The sequence below is a fragment of the Mytilus trossulus genome, chromosome 9 (genome assembly GCF_036588685.1).
Source record: "Mytilus trossulus isolate FHL-02 chromosome 9, PNRI_Mtr1.1.1.hap1, whole genome shotgun sequence".
Taxonomy (NCBI): domain Eukaryota; kingdom Metazoa; phylum Mollusca; class Bivalvia; order Mytilida; family Mytilidae; genus Mytilus; species Mytilus trossulus.
In genome coordinates, this window is record NC_086381.1 from 1,395,077 (window position 1) to 1,410,232 (window position 15,156).

Sequence of the window (15,156 nt, forward strand, 5' to 3'; positions counted from 1 at the left end):
TTCATCGGGGATAAATCGACTAGCATCAGCATCAACCCTGATGTTGTTAATAACAAAACGCGTCATATGCGATATGATCACAAACACAAAAAATCTTTTGGATTTTTCTTCATCTTATGTCTAAAGAGTTAATCACTTATGTCAAAATTTTATTTTGTTTTTGTTTTGTAATGGCTGTTGTCTCGGTATGTACTTCTTCGACAAATGTCTTTTTTCATATATAAAAACAAAAATATGAATTCACAAACATTAAACAGAAAACAAAGTTATTAATATTTATTTATTTATTTACTCAACTTTATGACATGTAATGCAAAGAAAAATTGTGCGGATGAACACTAAAATACTAGGCGAGGTAAATAGGTTGAGATCTTCAAATTATTGATACACAACATTCATACACCTTACATAACGTTGGTGAGAAATATCCAAGTACAAGGAGTGCATCCAAAGATCCAATGTTACAATACTTTACTTCCGGTTCTGTTTGTGGTCTTCAAAGAAATAGTTTATTTGCAGTTAACAAGCCATTATCATAGTTTTAACACTATGATATAATTAAACGTGTATGATCAAGGACACATCTTGTGTGAGATAAATGGAAAAAATACCTTATATAATATCGTCTTATTGATAACAACCTTTGATATACAATAAGCTGTTACAAACAGATGTTTTAGAAACAATACTTATATAGTGATTATTCATATCTTAGATCATGTTCAGAGCAAATATTCTACTGACCAGTTAATTATGACTAAAGAAATTGAGATATCAGGCTAAAATAAATGCCCCAAAGCAATTTACACAATGTAAGAAAAATGATGTACATTATAACAACCAATAACAACAATTAAAAGCGAAGTAAAAATTAACATTAACCATTTACAAATAACAGATAACATACTGGATTTCATATCATGTGACTGTCATGTGATCATGTGACTGTCATGTGATGCGTGATGCTACGAAATGTTTGTGAACTACATATAGCATGTGCTGCACAAATAGCATATGTTGGAGCACTAGTAGCGCTGAATGTTTAATTGAGTTTTTATTTCCTGAGCACTAGAACTGGCAATGAAAGGTTTATATTTAACCGTCGTAGACATTGTTTTAGTATCCGACTTGCACAATAAATACCAGGAACAAAACGCTTTCTTAGTTATCTCCCTTGTGTAATTCACATTCCCCTATGAGGTCCAAATCAGTACGGGAGAAACTATGCAGTCATTGACCGTCTAAACTGGATTTCCTTATGGGTTAATTAGAAAGTCTACGGTTGTCACCGTCATTGCAATCTAGGCCAATATTGTGACGTCATTGCGCCCATATGTGATCCCATGTCCGGATGTCCACCACCTGGTACTTGTATGGGAACTGACACACCCGGTGAAATTAAACCTGGAAGATAAATACATTGTCATACAACATTCCAACTATAAAATAGGATTGTAATTGTAATTGTTTTCGTATAAATAAGTAATTGATTCACAGTAAATAAATTGTACAGATATGACTATATCTTGAAGGTATTTCATAAAATAAAATAAAAGCTGCAGAGAAGAACCGATATATCACTACACTTCGGTACTTGCAATCAACATTTTTCAAGCTATGAATATAAAAGTATATTGACGTCTTTTTTGTCATTCTTCACTTGTTCTAGAGTATTTTATTCTATTATATATTCGGTTATTTTCATTTTGTAGATATCTGTCTTCATGTTTAAATGGTCTGTTTCCTGCGCATTTGATGCTTTTTCTAACAACAAACCATTTGACTTACCCGTTGATGCACCATTATGAGAACTGTGCGTTAATTGGCTTTGCATACCGGAAGCAGGATTGCATGATGGACGGGAGTAACTTAAAGACAAAGGATCGTAGCCTCGTGATGAGTATTCTGTAAATAAACATGGTTTAAGATTAGTTTCTACTTATATTTTTATAGCACAGCTTGATTGTTTCAGATATAACAATAGTGTCGTGTTTATTTACGTAGCAATTGTTAACGATAAAATTGATTTACGCAAGAATAATATATGCAATAAACCTTCATTAGATACAACCACTTCAAACTACTTGATTTAAACGCAAGCATCTACTTAGTTGTAAATAAATATTCGCATTGGATGTATCAAAATTACCAGTTATAGTGTGCTTATTTTATGTTTTGTATGAGATGAAAATAAACAATGTTCTGTATTTCTATCACATCAGAAAATACAAGGATGAGGAAAATGAAAAATAAAGATGATTTGGGATAATCATCACTGGAGTAAAGCTGATGACCGTAACTGCATAATGCCATTCACGGTCATCCCAAGATGTCGGATGAAAAATTAGGTCAGTATTTGTATTGTCTGTTAAGGTGTTTCTACATCATTTTCTTTTCAAAGCATACTTTGATACGATGTTAAGTTATACAAGATTCACACGGAAATCGCAAATTTCTATCGAGAAACGTGTATAAAACGGGAATTTGGATTTTAAAAAATCGCTAGGATGACCGTAAATCGTAATCGAGATGACCGTAACAGGATTAGCGTTTCATAACAAGGCTGACCGTAATTGGTTAAAAGATGACCGTAAATTGTTAAGGATTACCGTAATTTTTAAAGAATGACCGTAATTTATAAATAATGACCGTCAATTGAAATAAATGTCCATATGTGTATGCATTGTTTTTTAATTTGTTGAGTTTGTCGCAATAAGGCCTCGGTTAGTTCTTTTTAACTATTTGGCGTATTTTGAGTTAACATGAAAATGATAGTAAATAGTATAATCGATGTTGTGAGTAGTTTTGATTTAAATGGACAATAGATGGACAATACAGTCGGAAACCAGGTTGAAATAGAACAAACAACAACAACAATTTTTATTTGTCAATCAAGACGCCCCGAGGAGCAGTACAATTACAGTTTAAATTGAAGTGTACAAATAATTGTGGTGATTTTTTTCATTGAAATTACAATACATGACAATAAAACTAAAACTATATTGTATAAGTCATATAAGAAATTGTATAAGTCATATAAGAGAAGGACGACAACAAATACAGTATATTTTCTCAAAGATAATGAGTGAGTGAACACAATCAGTACCGTTTTATAATTAGAAGAAGAGCTGTGGACTACTCATGTGTTAATGCTTAATTTAACTCTTCTAGTCTTTATTAAACTATCTATTAATTTAATCATTATGTTATTAACAAACGGATCTTCATTTGACATCAACCATACAAATTTAGATTGGTCATTTAAAGTTTTAAAAATTAGTAAATTTAGAGGATAAATCTAAAATAAAACTGGACCGTTCAGTTTTAAGTGATGGACATTGAAGAAAAAAATGAATTTCATCCTCAACAATGTCATTATTACATAATTTACAAAATCTTTTATCTGGGGGTATTCCCTTATGTCTTCCCTTTTCTATTTCAAGTTCATGGGCACTAATTCTAACAAAAGAATCGAAGCTCTTTGTTAGAGAAGGCGATAAATGTTTACTGTATTGTTTACTATAGTGACAAAATTTTTAAAAGTTAATAGAAACAAACAAAATTGCAATTTTCTTCTCAATTACGAGGTGTTTTATTTTAAAAACACCATTTGCATAGGTTTTCAATTTATCTAGTACATAGTTGAGCAGAACAATTAGATATCAGGTCGACGACATGGGTATCTTTCAAGTTGAATGAAGAAAATGCATAACCTCCTATTTTTTTGAAAAAAATACCACGGACGGAAAACATATCAATCTATTAGTTCAGTAATTTTCGTGTCTGCCCTTCCATTATGTGACTGAAGAAAAAAATCCAAAAAAATGGGTAACAATTGTACCGAAAAGAGAAAATGGAGTGCACCTTTTTATGTTAGGGCGTGTTTGAGTTGAGTATTTTGTCTTGATATCGTACAAAGTAAGAATATTTCATACATCGTCTCGCTTCAGATTCTATCATTTTTGTATATTAAAGCTATAGGTTGACTTTATAACCCAAAAAAATCACAGTAATAAAAGACGAAATATATTGGTCAAGTTAAATACCTATCTAATGAGTCACAAAAACAGAGAATGTGTGTTCGATAGCTATTTTTTTTTACTGAAAGTACTTGACGACAGTCTTTCAAGTTGGATGATGAAAATGCACATCTTTGAAAGTCTGCCCTTCCACGAAATATTTCATTAGACATTTTTTACATGTTTATGAATTTTCGAAAATTCCACCTGACAACCGATCAGACAACAGTTTTCAGTTGAATCAATGCATACACGATTATTAACTGATGCTCATTAGCTAGTTGATACATTTGTCTTTTAAAATACAACTGACATATAAGGATCGAAATGGTGCAATGTGGATAAATTTATCGGTTTCCAAGAGCAAAATTGGTAGCGCGTCATCCCTACAATGGCTTCCATTTCTACTATCGTGAAAATGAACTGGCGTAATGGGGAGATAATTTTGACGAAGTAGAATCCTGACTGAATAGACACCTGCAAACAATAGGTGATTTTAACTGTGTGAGTGGACCGTATCAAATAAAACTCGTATGACTGTTAATTTTGCTATCTTCTGCATATTAAGAAAAAATGCACCTCAAAAACCAGGTAAGTTATTTTTTTTTCTGAAACATAGACTTTATATACTTTTACATATCTAAAGGGTCTGCCATGCTTTAATACTTTCCTAAATGCATAAGTTTGTCTGTTCTCTCAATAGATATGTGTGTGTAAAAACGGCCATATTTTTCAATTCCCTCAGATGAACCTTAAACATTATGAATATCCGGTAATTGAGCCCATGTGTATGGTTCCAGAGGTGCAGAATAAAATCTTGATTTGTCTTGATATATAAAAAAAAACCAATTCTGTTTTCTGTTAATACAATTTACAAGGCTCCCCCTTGAAATTCGCTATTCATACAAGACTATTTTAAGGATCTATTTTGCTGGAGCTCACCTTCAAGAGTTTGGTCGGAGTATTTTAAAAACATTTTCTGTTATTTTACTTACAAGAGAAAATGTAAGACCAATCAACAGAGACAATGGTTGTGGTAAGTAAAACCTTCTTTTTTTGGGGTTAATATTTTATTGAAATATATTTACATGTTTAAAACTAATAGGAATCTCACAAATAAAAAGAATCCTTTGGCTTGTAGTTGGATGCTACATATGACGAACCATGTATTTGAAGCACGTCTTAATTTTGTCTACCTTTAGGATAATGTTGTCTTATAAATACGTCTTACACCAACACGATTAATTATTTGATACAAAAAAGGTAATACAAATACGGATATTTCGTAGAAATGTTGGTTATACTATGAAAGGTACGGTCATCCTTTATAAATTACGGTCATCCTTTCGAAATTACGGTCATCATTTTACCAATCACGGTCATCCTTATTATATGTTACGGTCATCTTGAAAATATTTTAAAGATGATTTACGGTCATCTTAGCGAATTTTTCAAATCCAATTTCCCGTTCTATACACGTTCCTCGGTAGAGATTTGTGACTTCCGTGTGAATCTTTTATAAATTTACCTTGTACCAATGTATGCTTTTTAAAGAAAATGATGTAGAAACACCTTAACAGACAATACAAATACTGACCTAATTTTTCATCCGACATCTTGGGATGACCGTGAATGCAGTTACGGTCATCAGCTTTACCCCAGTGAATCATTAACATCTACGGTGCATACAATTACCCCTAAATAGCTTTACATTTTTTTCATGTAGAAATTTTTAATAAAACAAATAAGAATTTCAAGTGCATCTTCCTTTTAAACGTATATATTTGGAAATGTCAAATAATTGTTGAGATCTTTTACTCAACTTTAGCTAAACACCAAATCATAAGTGTAATATGTGGCATGTTACCGTAATTAAATGTATAACGGAAAAGAAAAAGGTATGAATACAACATGTCATAAAGCACTATTCGTACGAGGTGTTTGAGCTATTGATTTTGACATTTAATTTGTGTCTTTCTCTTTTAAATTTTCCTCTGAGCTCAGTATTTTTGTGGTTTTAATTTTTCAAAAGATAATGAATATCTAAGTCGAAGATCACTAACCTGGTATCATACATGAGTATGATGATGCGTTACTGGACTGTAAGCAGGCTGGATTTGCTGAGAGGTTATTGGATAGTGAATAACTGGCGGTGGGCATTGTCATTGAGCTGAAAATAATTAGTCCAGAAGTCAGTTTAGGAACATTGCAATTTAACAAAAAGTTAAAATAGAAATTATTGTAAACTGCATAAAGTACATAGAGAAAACTTTCACAATGGAATAACCAGCTACAAGTAATGAGAATAATTTCATAATAGTTTGATTTCTATAGATCTACCGTGTTTAAAAAAATAAAAAATAAATAAAACAGTAATCGTTTTACAGTAAACTCATACTATGTCTGCTCTATGGTCGGGTTGTTGTCGCTTTGACACATTCACCATTTCTTTTCTCACTTTTATGAAGAAGTAAGACAATTTAAAATTCAAATAAAACAACAGATTTCTTTCACAGATTATAATGAAAACTGTTAAATAAAGGCAACAAAAGTATACCGCTGTTCAAAAGTCATAAATTGATTGAGAAAAATCAAATCATGGTTACAAACTAAAACCGATGGGAACACATCAACTATAAGAGGAAAACAACGCAACAATAGAACACTGAAGTGCAACAAAACACAAACGACAATGCAAAATACATAGAAACGAACTATTAGATAACAACTGCAATATTCCTGACTTGGTACAGGACATTTTAAGAAAAAAATGGTGGGTTGAACCTGATTTTGTGGCTAGTCAAACCTAGCGCTAATACAAATGAAAACATTTCCTACCTATAAGAGTCTGCCATTGTTCCTATTGGTTGGTGTATAGATGGATACATTCCATTCGGAAAACCTCCATTTACTTGTAATCTGGGGGCTCCATTTGGAATATCTCGTCTTTGATTGCGTAGTTTTTCCTCTCGACGCCATTTCGCTCTTCTGTTTGAAAACCAAACCTGTAAATTGAACGATAAACTTTTCAATATTTTTAAACAATTTTTCTGTAGCTATAAAATTAAAATTACCATTTCTATAGATCTCAATACCTACGAATCGATACACGTGTATCATTTCACTTTTTATAATTTTAGTTTTGTAACAAACCATTCAGCATTGAATCAGCTATTCATTTACAGTCATGCAAGTTGTACCGTTTAGTTATGATACTTTTATGTTGTTATACATTAAACGCTATTTATATGCATGGATCATAATTAATTGATATAAAAAAATGTTACAGCAATCATTGCACTACTGATGCACCTGTCCAATCATATAATCCCAATACAAATTTCAATACGTTATTTCCTATAAATAATAATTAACTAAACAGCAAAATGGAAAATATTTTCTCGAAAACATATTAAAAAATTAGTTTGTACATGTTCTCATCGAGGCTCACCTGTATCCTTGCTTCTGGTAAATCTATTTTCTGTGCTAATCGTTCTCTTGCAAAAACATCTGGATAATGTGTTCTTTCAAATTCTACAATTCAATTAATAAAAATGTTTTAAAAATATGCTACAACAAACCAAAAGGAGGTTAAGAGTATAAATGATTTGGAGAGCAATGTAGAAGCATTAAATGCAAGAAAACAAAATCTAAATCGTTCAGTCTAACACTTAATTGAAAAGAGACATCAAATATCTGTCTTTAACACCAAGACTCAACAGGCATAAAGACACACACACATACAATGAAAAAGAAGCAACAAATATTGTAGATATGCCCGAAACGTTTGGTTTTTTTTTACTTTTTAAATATTTTAAAACAACAATAATAATAACATTTTTTTTTTCTTAAGTATGCTGACGTAATCTAATATTGCTTTTATTTTTATTTTAATAATCCATAATGTATTGAATATTTGGACACAATGAATAAGATTAAATTTATACTATTCCCAAAACGATACGGGTTTTTCCCCCTTTATTGGTGTCTGTTCGGTTGCCGAAATTTGCTTAAATCCACTTCATCTGAACATTGGTTATTAGTTGTCTTGTTGGCATTTATACAACATCTCGTTATTTCATGTAGGTAAATAAAGGCAACAGTAGTATACCGCTGTTCGGAAGTCATAAATCGATTGAGTCAAACAAACAAATCAAGTTTGTGAGAACATTTCGGGCAGATACTCTTCACTCAAAGTCAATATTACAGAAAACAATATTTAAAAAACACAGAAATAAAAAGCAGCTTTAAATTATTTACCTTTTTCCAAGGCTTCTATTTGCGTGGCTGTAAACGACGTTCTGTTGCGTTGAAGTTTTCTTTTAAGACGCATGCGTAATTGTTCATCGGCTTCACCGTTCTGTCCTTCACTATTATTGCTTTCTGAACTCGAATGGACGCCATCGATATCTGTAACATAACAAAACAAACATTTATGTAATATGCTATAAAACTTTTATTCGTGTTTACCATTTAGAGTAATGAAATGTGAAATCAGAATATCTTTGTAGATCAATCGGGGTTTTATTGTATTTAATGCAGAAACAGTACTGCTCAAATTAAAATCAATAAACTTATGCCCGATTGACTACGGAACAAGCAACGGAATTAGCTGCTATCAAATGTCTGTCGAGGTTTCTGTTTTTGAGTCATATTCAGGCTATTGAAATATCCAAAAGCAATTACTCTTGGAAAAATGTACGGGACATGCTATCAAATTGTAAAGGGTGTATATACGATTGTTAATTTGGCAACATGCAACAACCTCATTAGATTTGAAATTTAAAATTTAAAATGCATCATACATGCAATTAAGTGCAAACATTTTGATTCATGAAGGTTTTAAATAACGTAAACCGTTAAAAGTACTCGATATTGCATTTATTATCATTATAAAATAAACTTCTACACCATTTGGGAGTTTTTACGTGCAAATAATGCAAGTATACCGGTTTGTGTGGATCTGATCTCAATAACACGTACTTGTTAACCGGATCAAAACTCTTTGAAATTACACTTTACATTGTTATGGTGTGGTTTTAAAATGACCCAGATGCATAATAAATGTACAATATTTATTGAAATTGTTTGATATTAAGAGTTTGGAATTCAATATAAGGCAGAACAGAGGAATTGTGCTTATTTTATTATTTTATTAGGAATGTTACCAAATGTTGTAAAGCCTTGGACCACATCAATAGGATACTATTGTATTTAGTCCTGGCGGGTCGATACGCTTACAAGCTGGTTATGATTAATACTATAAAATATACACAATGAATATATAGTTTTCATTCCTATCAAAATTACAACAGAAAATTTCACTTAACATCAAAGAGCCTGTCCCACGTGCGCTTTTATTATTATCCAATGGAGTGTGCGATATGTCTTCAATACTGATTTAATAGCGATCATGGTGCAGTTTACTCTTCATCAAAGTTACAATAATCAAAGGATGAAGAATCAATGACCGCCCAGGACAGATTTTTTCCCGGAACTCACAATCCTACAGAGTTGAGGCATCATTTCCTATTCTGGGACGATGTTTAAAAGAAGTAAAGTGATTGCCATATTTTCTTACAATTTTGTTGTAGTGCTTGATTTCTGTGATAACTGGTCCTGAAAACGTCTGCTTAATTTATTAATCAATTGATATTTTTGCTACTTTTCGGATTAAATAATCGATATTTTTATTACTGGATATAACTATACCACTTTTTAATTCAATTATATATGTTTCATGTTGAAACACTCAATTAATCAAGGTAGCTTTGATTCCATTTCATCTCACCAACAAAAGACGTAATCATTCGGTGAAATGTGCAAAAGAATCTACCAATTATCGTTAGCATTGAGGTATGATTAAACCATTGACAAGAAAGACTGTCTATAATCTAGTATAAGTCTTTTATTACAATGCTTTACTTTGAACCTTCATATGTTAACTTGCATCGGGACTGGCACAAACAAGGCCTTAAGAAGTGGGACAAACAAGGTCTAAAGAACTGAGACTAACAAATGAAATGATTATAACTAGATAATATTTGATATTGAATTTAATGAGACACTTACATACACAATGAGCCTTCACTTCCATGTTACAATAACCGACTATGGATTTTTCGGTTGAACTGATATTTCAGTTGCATCCAATAAAAAACAGTTCCTCTAGCAAGAAAATTTTAATCTTGATTAGGGAGATTGTTGACCACGGAATGAGCATAAGGGGACTTATTTGTTGTGGTATATGGTATTCTTGATAACTCCTGTAAACCATTGCGTTCATTATACAAGCTTTTAAGTACGATCAAATAATTTTAAGTTGTTAAAATGTAACCCAAAAAATCATTATAGTAATGAGGAAACAAAATATTTCAGTAAGAGTTCAATGGTGTGCTCTGATACCATCTATAGTTCCATTTTGTAACTTTCTTAACTATTTAAGATAGGAACATCCAATTTAAGTTCTTTAATTGGTCTGAAAATTGTTTTCTTCACTTCATTTTGGATAAGGTCAAAACTATAAGCTATAAAATGATTCTAGTGTCACAGAGCACGGAAACAGTTATCACAGTTTTAGTCACTTCCCAAAATTTATAAAAGTCTTAATACTTGTTCATTATTATCCATTATATATAGAAGCTTTTAATTTTGTACCTGCTATATTTTAAAATTGACTTTGAGAAAAATGATTACATGCAGTTGTAAGTCAAAAGTTGTCATCGTTCATAGTAAACGTCTTTGTTGTTAAACAAACAATAGCTTTTAACATAAAAAATAAGTTTGACAATGATTAGGATCAGATTTACAGCTAGACTGTACCAGAAAAACCTCGGACAAATTATTGGGCGTATACATTTTAATGGTTCTGTTTTCACCATGCTCACTGAATGGGTTACACTGTTCAACTCCACCAAAAAGACTTTTTTTAACAAAAAAAATCACATATTATTTTAAATATAGGTTGTAACTTGTTCAGATCAAATAGAAAGTCGATATATAGCTTTATAATGTCTCTTACATAAAAAATGGTAATCAGATATTTTGGAACTGCCTTAAATTTATAAGTTCATAAGAACGAATCACTGTGTACTCATAATGTCTATTTATTAGGAAAAAGTCAAACATTCCACAATTTTAAATTTCAACAAACTAAATTGGTTGACAGTTTGTTACTACATGTATAATAATCTCAAGGATCTTTTTGGATTTTTTGGGATTTTTTTGGTTATTTCCAAAATTCAAAGCCAAAAAATAGAAAACTTGAAATGAGAGGTGTAACGAAAGAGAATCAGTATTGTTTGGCTACTAACTTCTGTTTTTTACCCAACACATCCTGTATTTATTTTGAATATTTAATGTTCAGATAAAAAAAAGTACACTCCCTCAATGAGTAAATTGAAATTGTACAGGAAATTAAATGTCAAAATTATCAATGAACCTTTGAAATTGGTTTTAAAGTTTCCGAAACAAATATAAAATGCCGTATATCATTTTTTACTAAATAAATGTATTCAATTTTACAACTCAACAATTCTAACAAACAAAAAAATAATATCATTATAAAGTTGATCCGTATTGTGGAAACAATTTACATTTAAATGTCACGTGATTTAAGTGTAGTTCCATTCATAACATTACTATACGGTAGAAAAAACAAATCGTTGAGGCGAATGATTTTAACCCATATAATGCTTTATACTACCAATAAATATACTCAAACGTATCAATCAATTTTCTTATGATTTTTTTAGTCACATTGTTATATTTTTAGTTTACATTTTGTGCAACCTTGTAACACAATTTAAGATGCAGCAGGTCAACACGTTTAAGATTCAGTCCATTATTTGAGGGGCCCTTCGGTAATGTGCCTTTTCTACGTATTTCCAACTTTTCAGACCCCAACGTTGATGATAAATATAAATATACATAAATGCAGAAAATCCAATGTCATATTAAAAATTGAATTAAGACGAATAGAAATTTTATTAAAATTAGGAAAAAAAGCTTTTACTTTTGAAGATTAATAAATATTTATTTGTAATGTTTTGCTGCAGTGCTTTTTTGTGGAAAATATCTCTACAGTACTAAACCAACGTGTATCTCATTCTGTCGCGGCATTTGGTTTTTTTCTCTTAATAATAAGGCCACACTTAAAAATATTTTGGTTTGCCCAAACCCTACCCAAAGGTTGTGACAGTGGATAGGTAGGCAGGCATTTTATATTTTTTTCAAAAAAAGAAATTGAAGTATCAGATGTTTATTAGTCTTCATGCCTATTTAATTAAAAAAAAAATCTTCAAATCAGAACAATAAAAGAATTTGAGTAGGCAGTTTTTTTCTGGGTAGGTAGCGTTTGGGCAAACAAACCTATTATTTATTATGGCCTAAATAGTCTTTTCCATTTAGGTTAGAATTTTCTTTGTATATATTTAAAGAAGGACAGAAGAAGATACATGTTAGATGGAAATAAGACATCAATCATCGATGTATATTCATTTCCTGGGACCTCCTCTTCATTTTTACATTCCAAATCAATGACAAACTCCTAACCTGTAATGACCTTTTATTTATTTTTTATGAATTCCAAATCAACGACATATTCCTCTTCTATGAACACCTCTTCTATTTTTGTCGCTGTCTAAATCAATGACTATAATTCTTTGACTTTCAGACATTGAATATCATGTAGTAAATAAACATGGCCGGAGCATGACTATCATTCTTTGACTTTCAAACATTGAGTATTATGCAGTAAATAAACATGGCCGGAGCATGACTATCATTCTTTGACTTTCAGACATTGATTATTATGCAGTAAATAAACATGGCCGGAGTGACTATTCGAATGGACACCTTCACTCAGTAGTACTTATCACATTGTAACGTTACACTGTATCCTTAAGACAAGTACAAGTTACAATCATATAGAAAACTTCACAAGTTACTAGTCTTCTTGGCGCCTTATGGTTTGTTAAATCTAATGCGATCCGCAAATATTTTTCGAAAAGATTAAAATTCAAATTTTCATTCAAAAACATTTACGTTTCCTATTAAAAATATCACTTTAAACGGATTTTAACTTTCACCAATAAACAAATCTTCTTAATAATTCATCAAGTGTTATTACAATTCATATCAAGTAGGTATTGATAAAGACTGACAAATAAGTGTAGTGTTTGGTATTTTGGTGTTCGCTCATTTTTTATTCCAAATTAGTGGTCTCGTTTCCTTCCCTACATTGATGCTGTAGGGCTGTTGATGTAACAGAATTAACATTATTTTTATATCCCACTCACAACATTTTGAGGAATGAAAATTCTTCACTGGATTTGGGTGGTTGGTATTTTTCTGTTTTCAATTCTTTTTTGAAAGGTTTCGTTTCCTTTTCTGATAAATGGACAGACAATTTGACCAGAATGACCCAATTAAATGCGACTAACGATTCTGCATTTTGAAAATGTGTTAATCTGTGATGTTTAAATACGAGCTATTTTATATATGTGGCAGATTTAAAAACATGGTTTTTGAAAGAGCGTAAGGACTGAATGTGCGATGTTTTAAGATGGGCTATGTTGTATATGAGGAAGATTAAATAAGAAGGTTTGAATGAGCGAACAGACTATCTGACTACTGTCCATAATAGTATCAAGTGTTTCATTCTACAAATAAAATCATTTAATTCAATCTTAACACTTTCAATTGTCCAGATTTCCACATTTAAGTCCAATAAAATGTAACTGAAGATTTAATGAAGTTATCCGGCCGGATTATTCCGCGTATTGTTAAATTTGACAATTTATTCTACGATGACAATCGAAATTTTCAAATGATTTGATTAACTAGAAATGAAAATGAACGGTAGTATAGGAAAATGGTGTGAAATTTTAATCTTAATTTTGTGATGTTAAATAGTATTGTAATATACTATTATGAGAAATTGAAAGATATTGGAAATCAGCAATGTATTTAAATCAACTAAGTGCAAGCCACAGAGAAGAAGAAAAAACAAGCCTGCAATAAAACGTTTTCGAGACAGACAAAGTAATTCTACTTCATTAGCAATGATTTATCAAAGACCGTTCATATCCTTATTTTCTTAGAAAAAAACCGTAGACAAATGATCTGTCTTAAACACGCGAATCGAAAACAAAACAGCAACGGAATCAATTCTCAACAACGGACTCCTAACCACAATTACTTAAATTATTTGTGCCCTATCATTTCTTAGATTACCACTATAACTATTTGTAAGGTTTTTAGATTTTAATGTTAGGGTTAAGGTTGGTAATTACTCTTTAATACAAACTTGCCACAAGGCTTGGTATCGACAGAAACCCAAAGGAAAACGGATGACTACGTTAACCAGACTAACTTTTAAGCATGCATCGAATTGGAAAATTTCACTAATGATGGGTGTAGCATCGCGAACATCCTAGACTGATAATGTAATTTGGATTGGAAACGATAATAGCCTCTATCTCAATCAGTTGGAAGTCATTTAACATTCTAATATTGTTCTATGACGCCATTTTAAATCTTGCATTTTTTCAAACAAAAAGAGTACATAATATTATTAATCTTCCTTTATCAAAAGAGAATCTTGTAAGAAATATTACATCTAGAATATTTCCCGGAATTATGGTAGAAACAATAAGTTTTGAAAAATGTATGAAATGAAACACCATTGTTCAAATAAAACTTAATTTGGTTATATATCTTTTCATTTTTCTTTAGTGTATGAATATGAATTCTTAAAAATGGGAATATTTTTGAGGATCTTCATATTTTAAGCAATGATTCTGAAATATATGAATAATAAAACTTCTAGCATCTATTGTGAAGAAAAAACTTAAATGTATATTTGAATAGCTTAAAGCTTAACTCTGCATTGATCCTGCATATATTTGTTATAGTTCCGACTCATATTAAAATGTGATTTTGTATACAGTTGTAAATATGTTTCTTTATAATATAAGTCCAATTGTATTTAATTTTCAACACCATTGAGTTATGGAAAAGGGAAGGAATAGTATAATATCACAGCGAGACTTAAACCTCACTTTTATATCGTATCTTTGATGTTGGATTAAAACGCGCTAGGTTATCGCGCATTAATATTAATTAGTATGCTTCA

At 31.0% G+C, this 15,156-nt stretch overlaps 1 protein-coding gene across 4 annotated transcripts in view; it reads right to left on the reverse strand.

Moving 5' to 3' along the window:
• Window positions 1-266: 266 nt before the first annotated feature.
• The window catches only part of LOC134684270 (paired box protein Pax-6-like), a 48,861-nt gene continuing 33,971 nt past the window's right edge, over window positions 267-15,156 (reverse strand). For all 4 annotated transcript variants that reach the window (XM_063543547.1, XM_063543544.1, XM_063543548.1 and 1 more), the window contains exons 6-11: window positions 8,280-8,429; window positions 7,471-7,553; window positions 6,858-7,024; window positions 6,083-6,189; window positions 1,789-1,905; window positions 267-1,404 (exon numbers count right to left, since the gene is read on the reverse strand). In XM_063543547.1, the coding sequence (XP_063399617.1) occupies window positions 1,292-1,404; window positions 1,789-1,905; window positions 6,083-6,189; window positions 6,858-7,024; window positions 7,471-7,553; window positions 8,280-8,429 (737 nt within the window). In that variant the 3' untranslated portion in view covers window positions 267-1,291. The remainder of the gene's footprint in view (window positions 1,405-1,788; window positions 1,906-6,082; window positions 6,190-6,857; window positions 7,025-7,470; window positions 7,554-8,279; window positions 8,430-15,156) is intronic.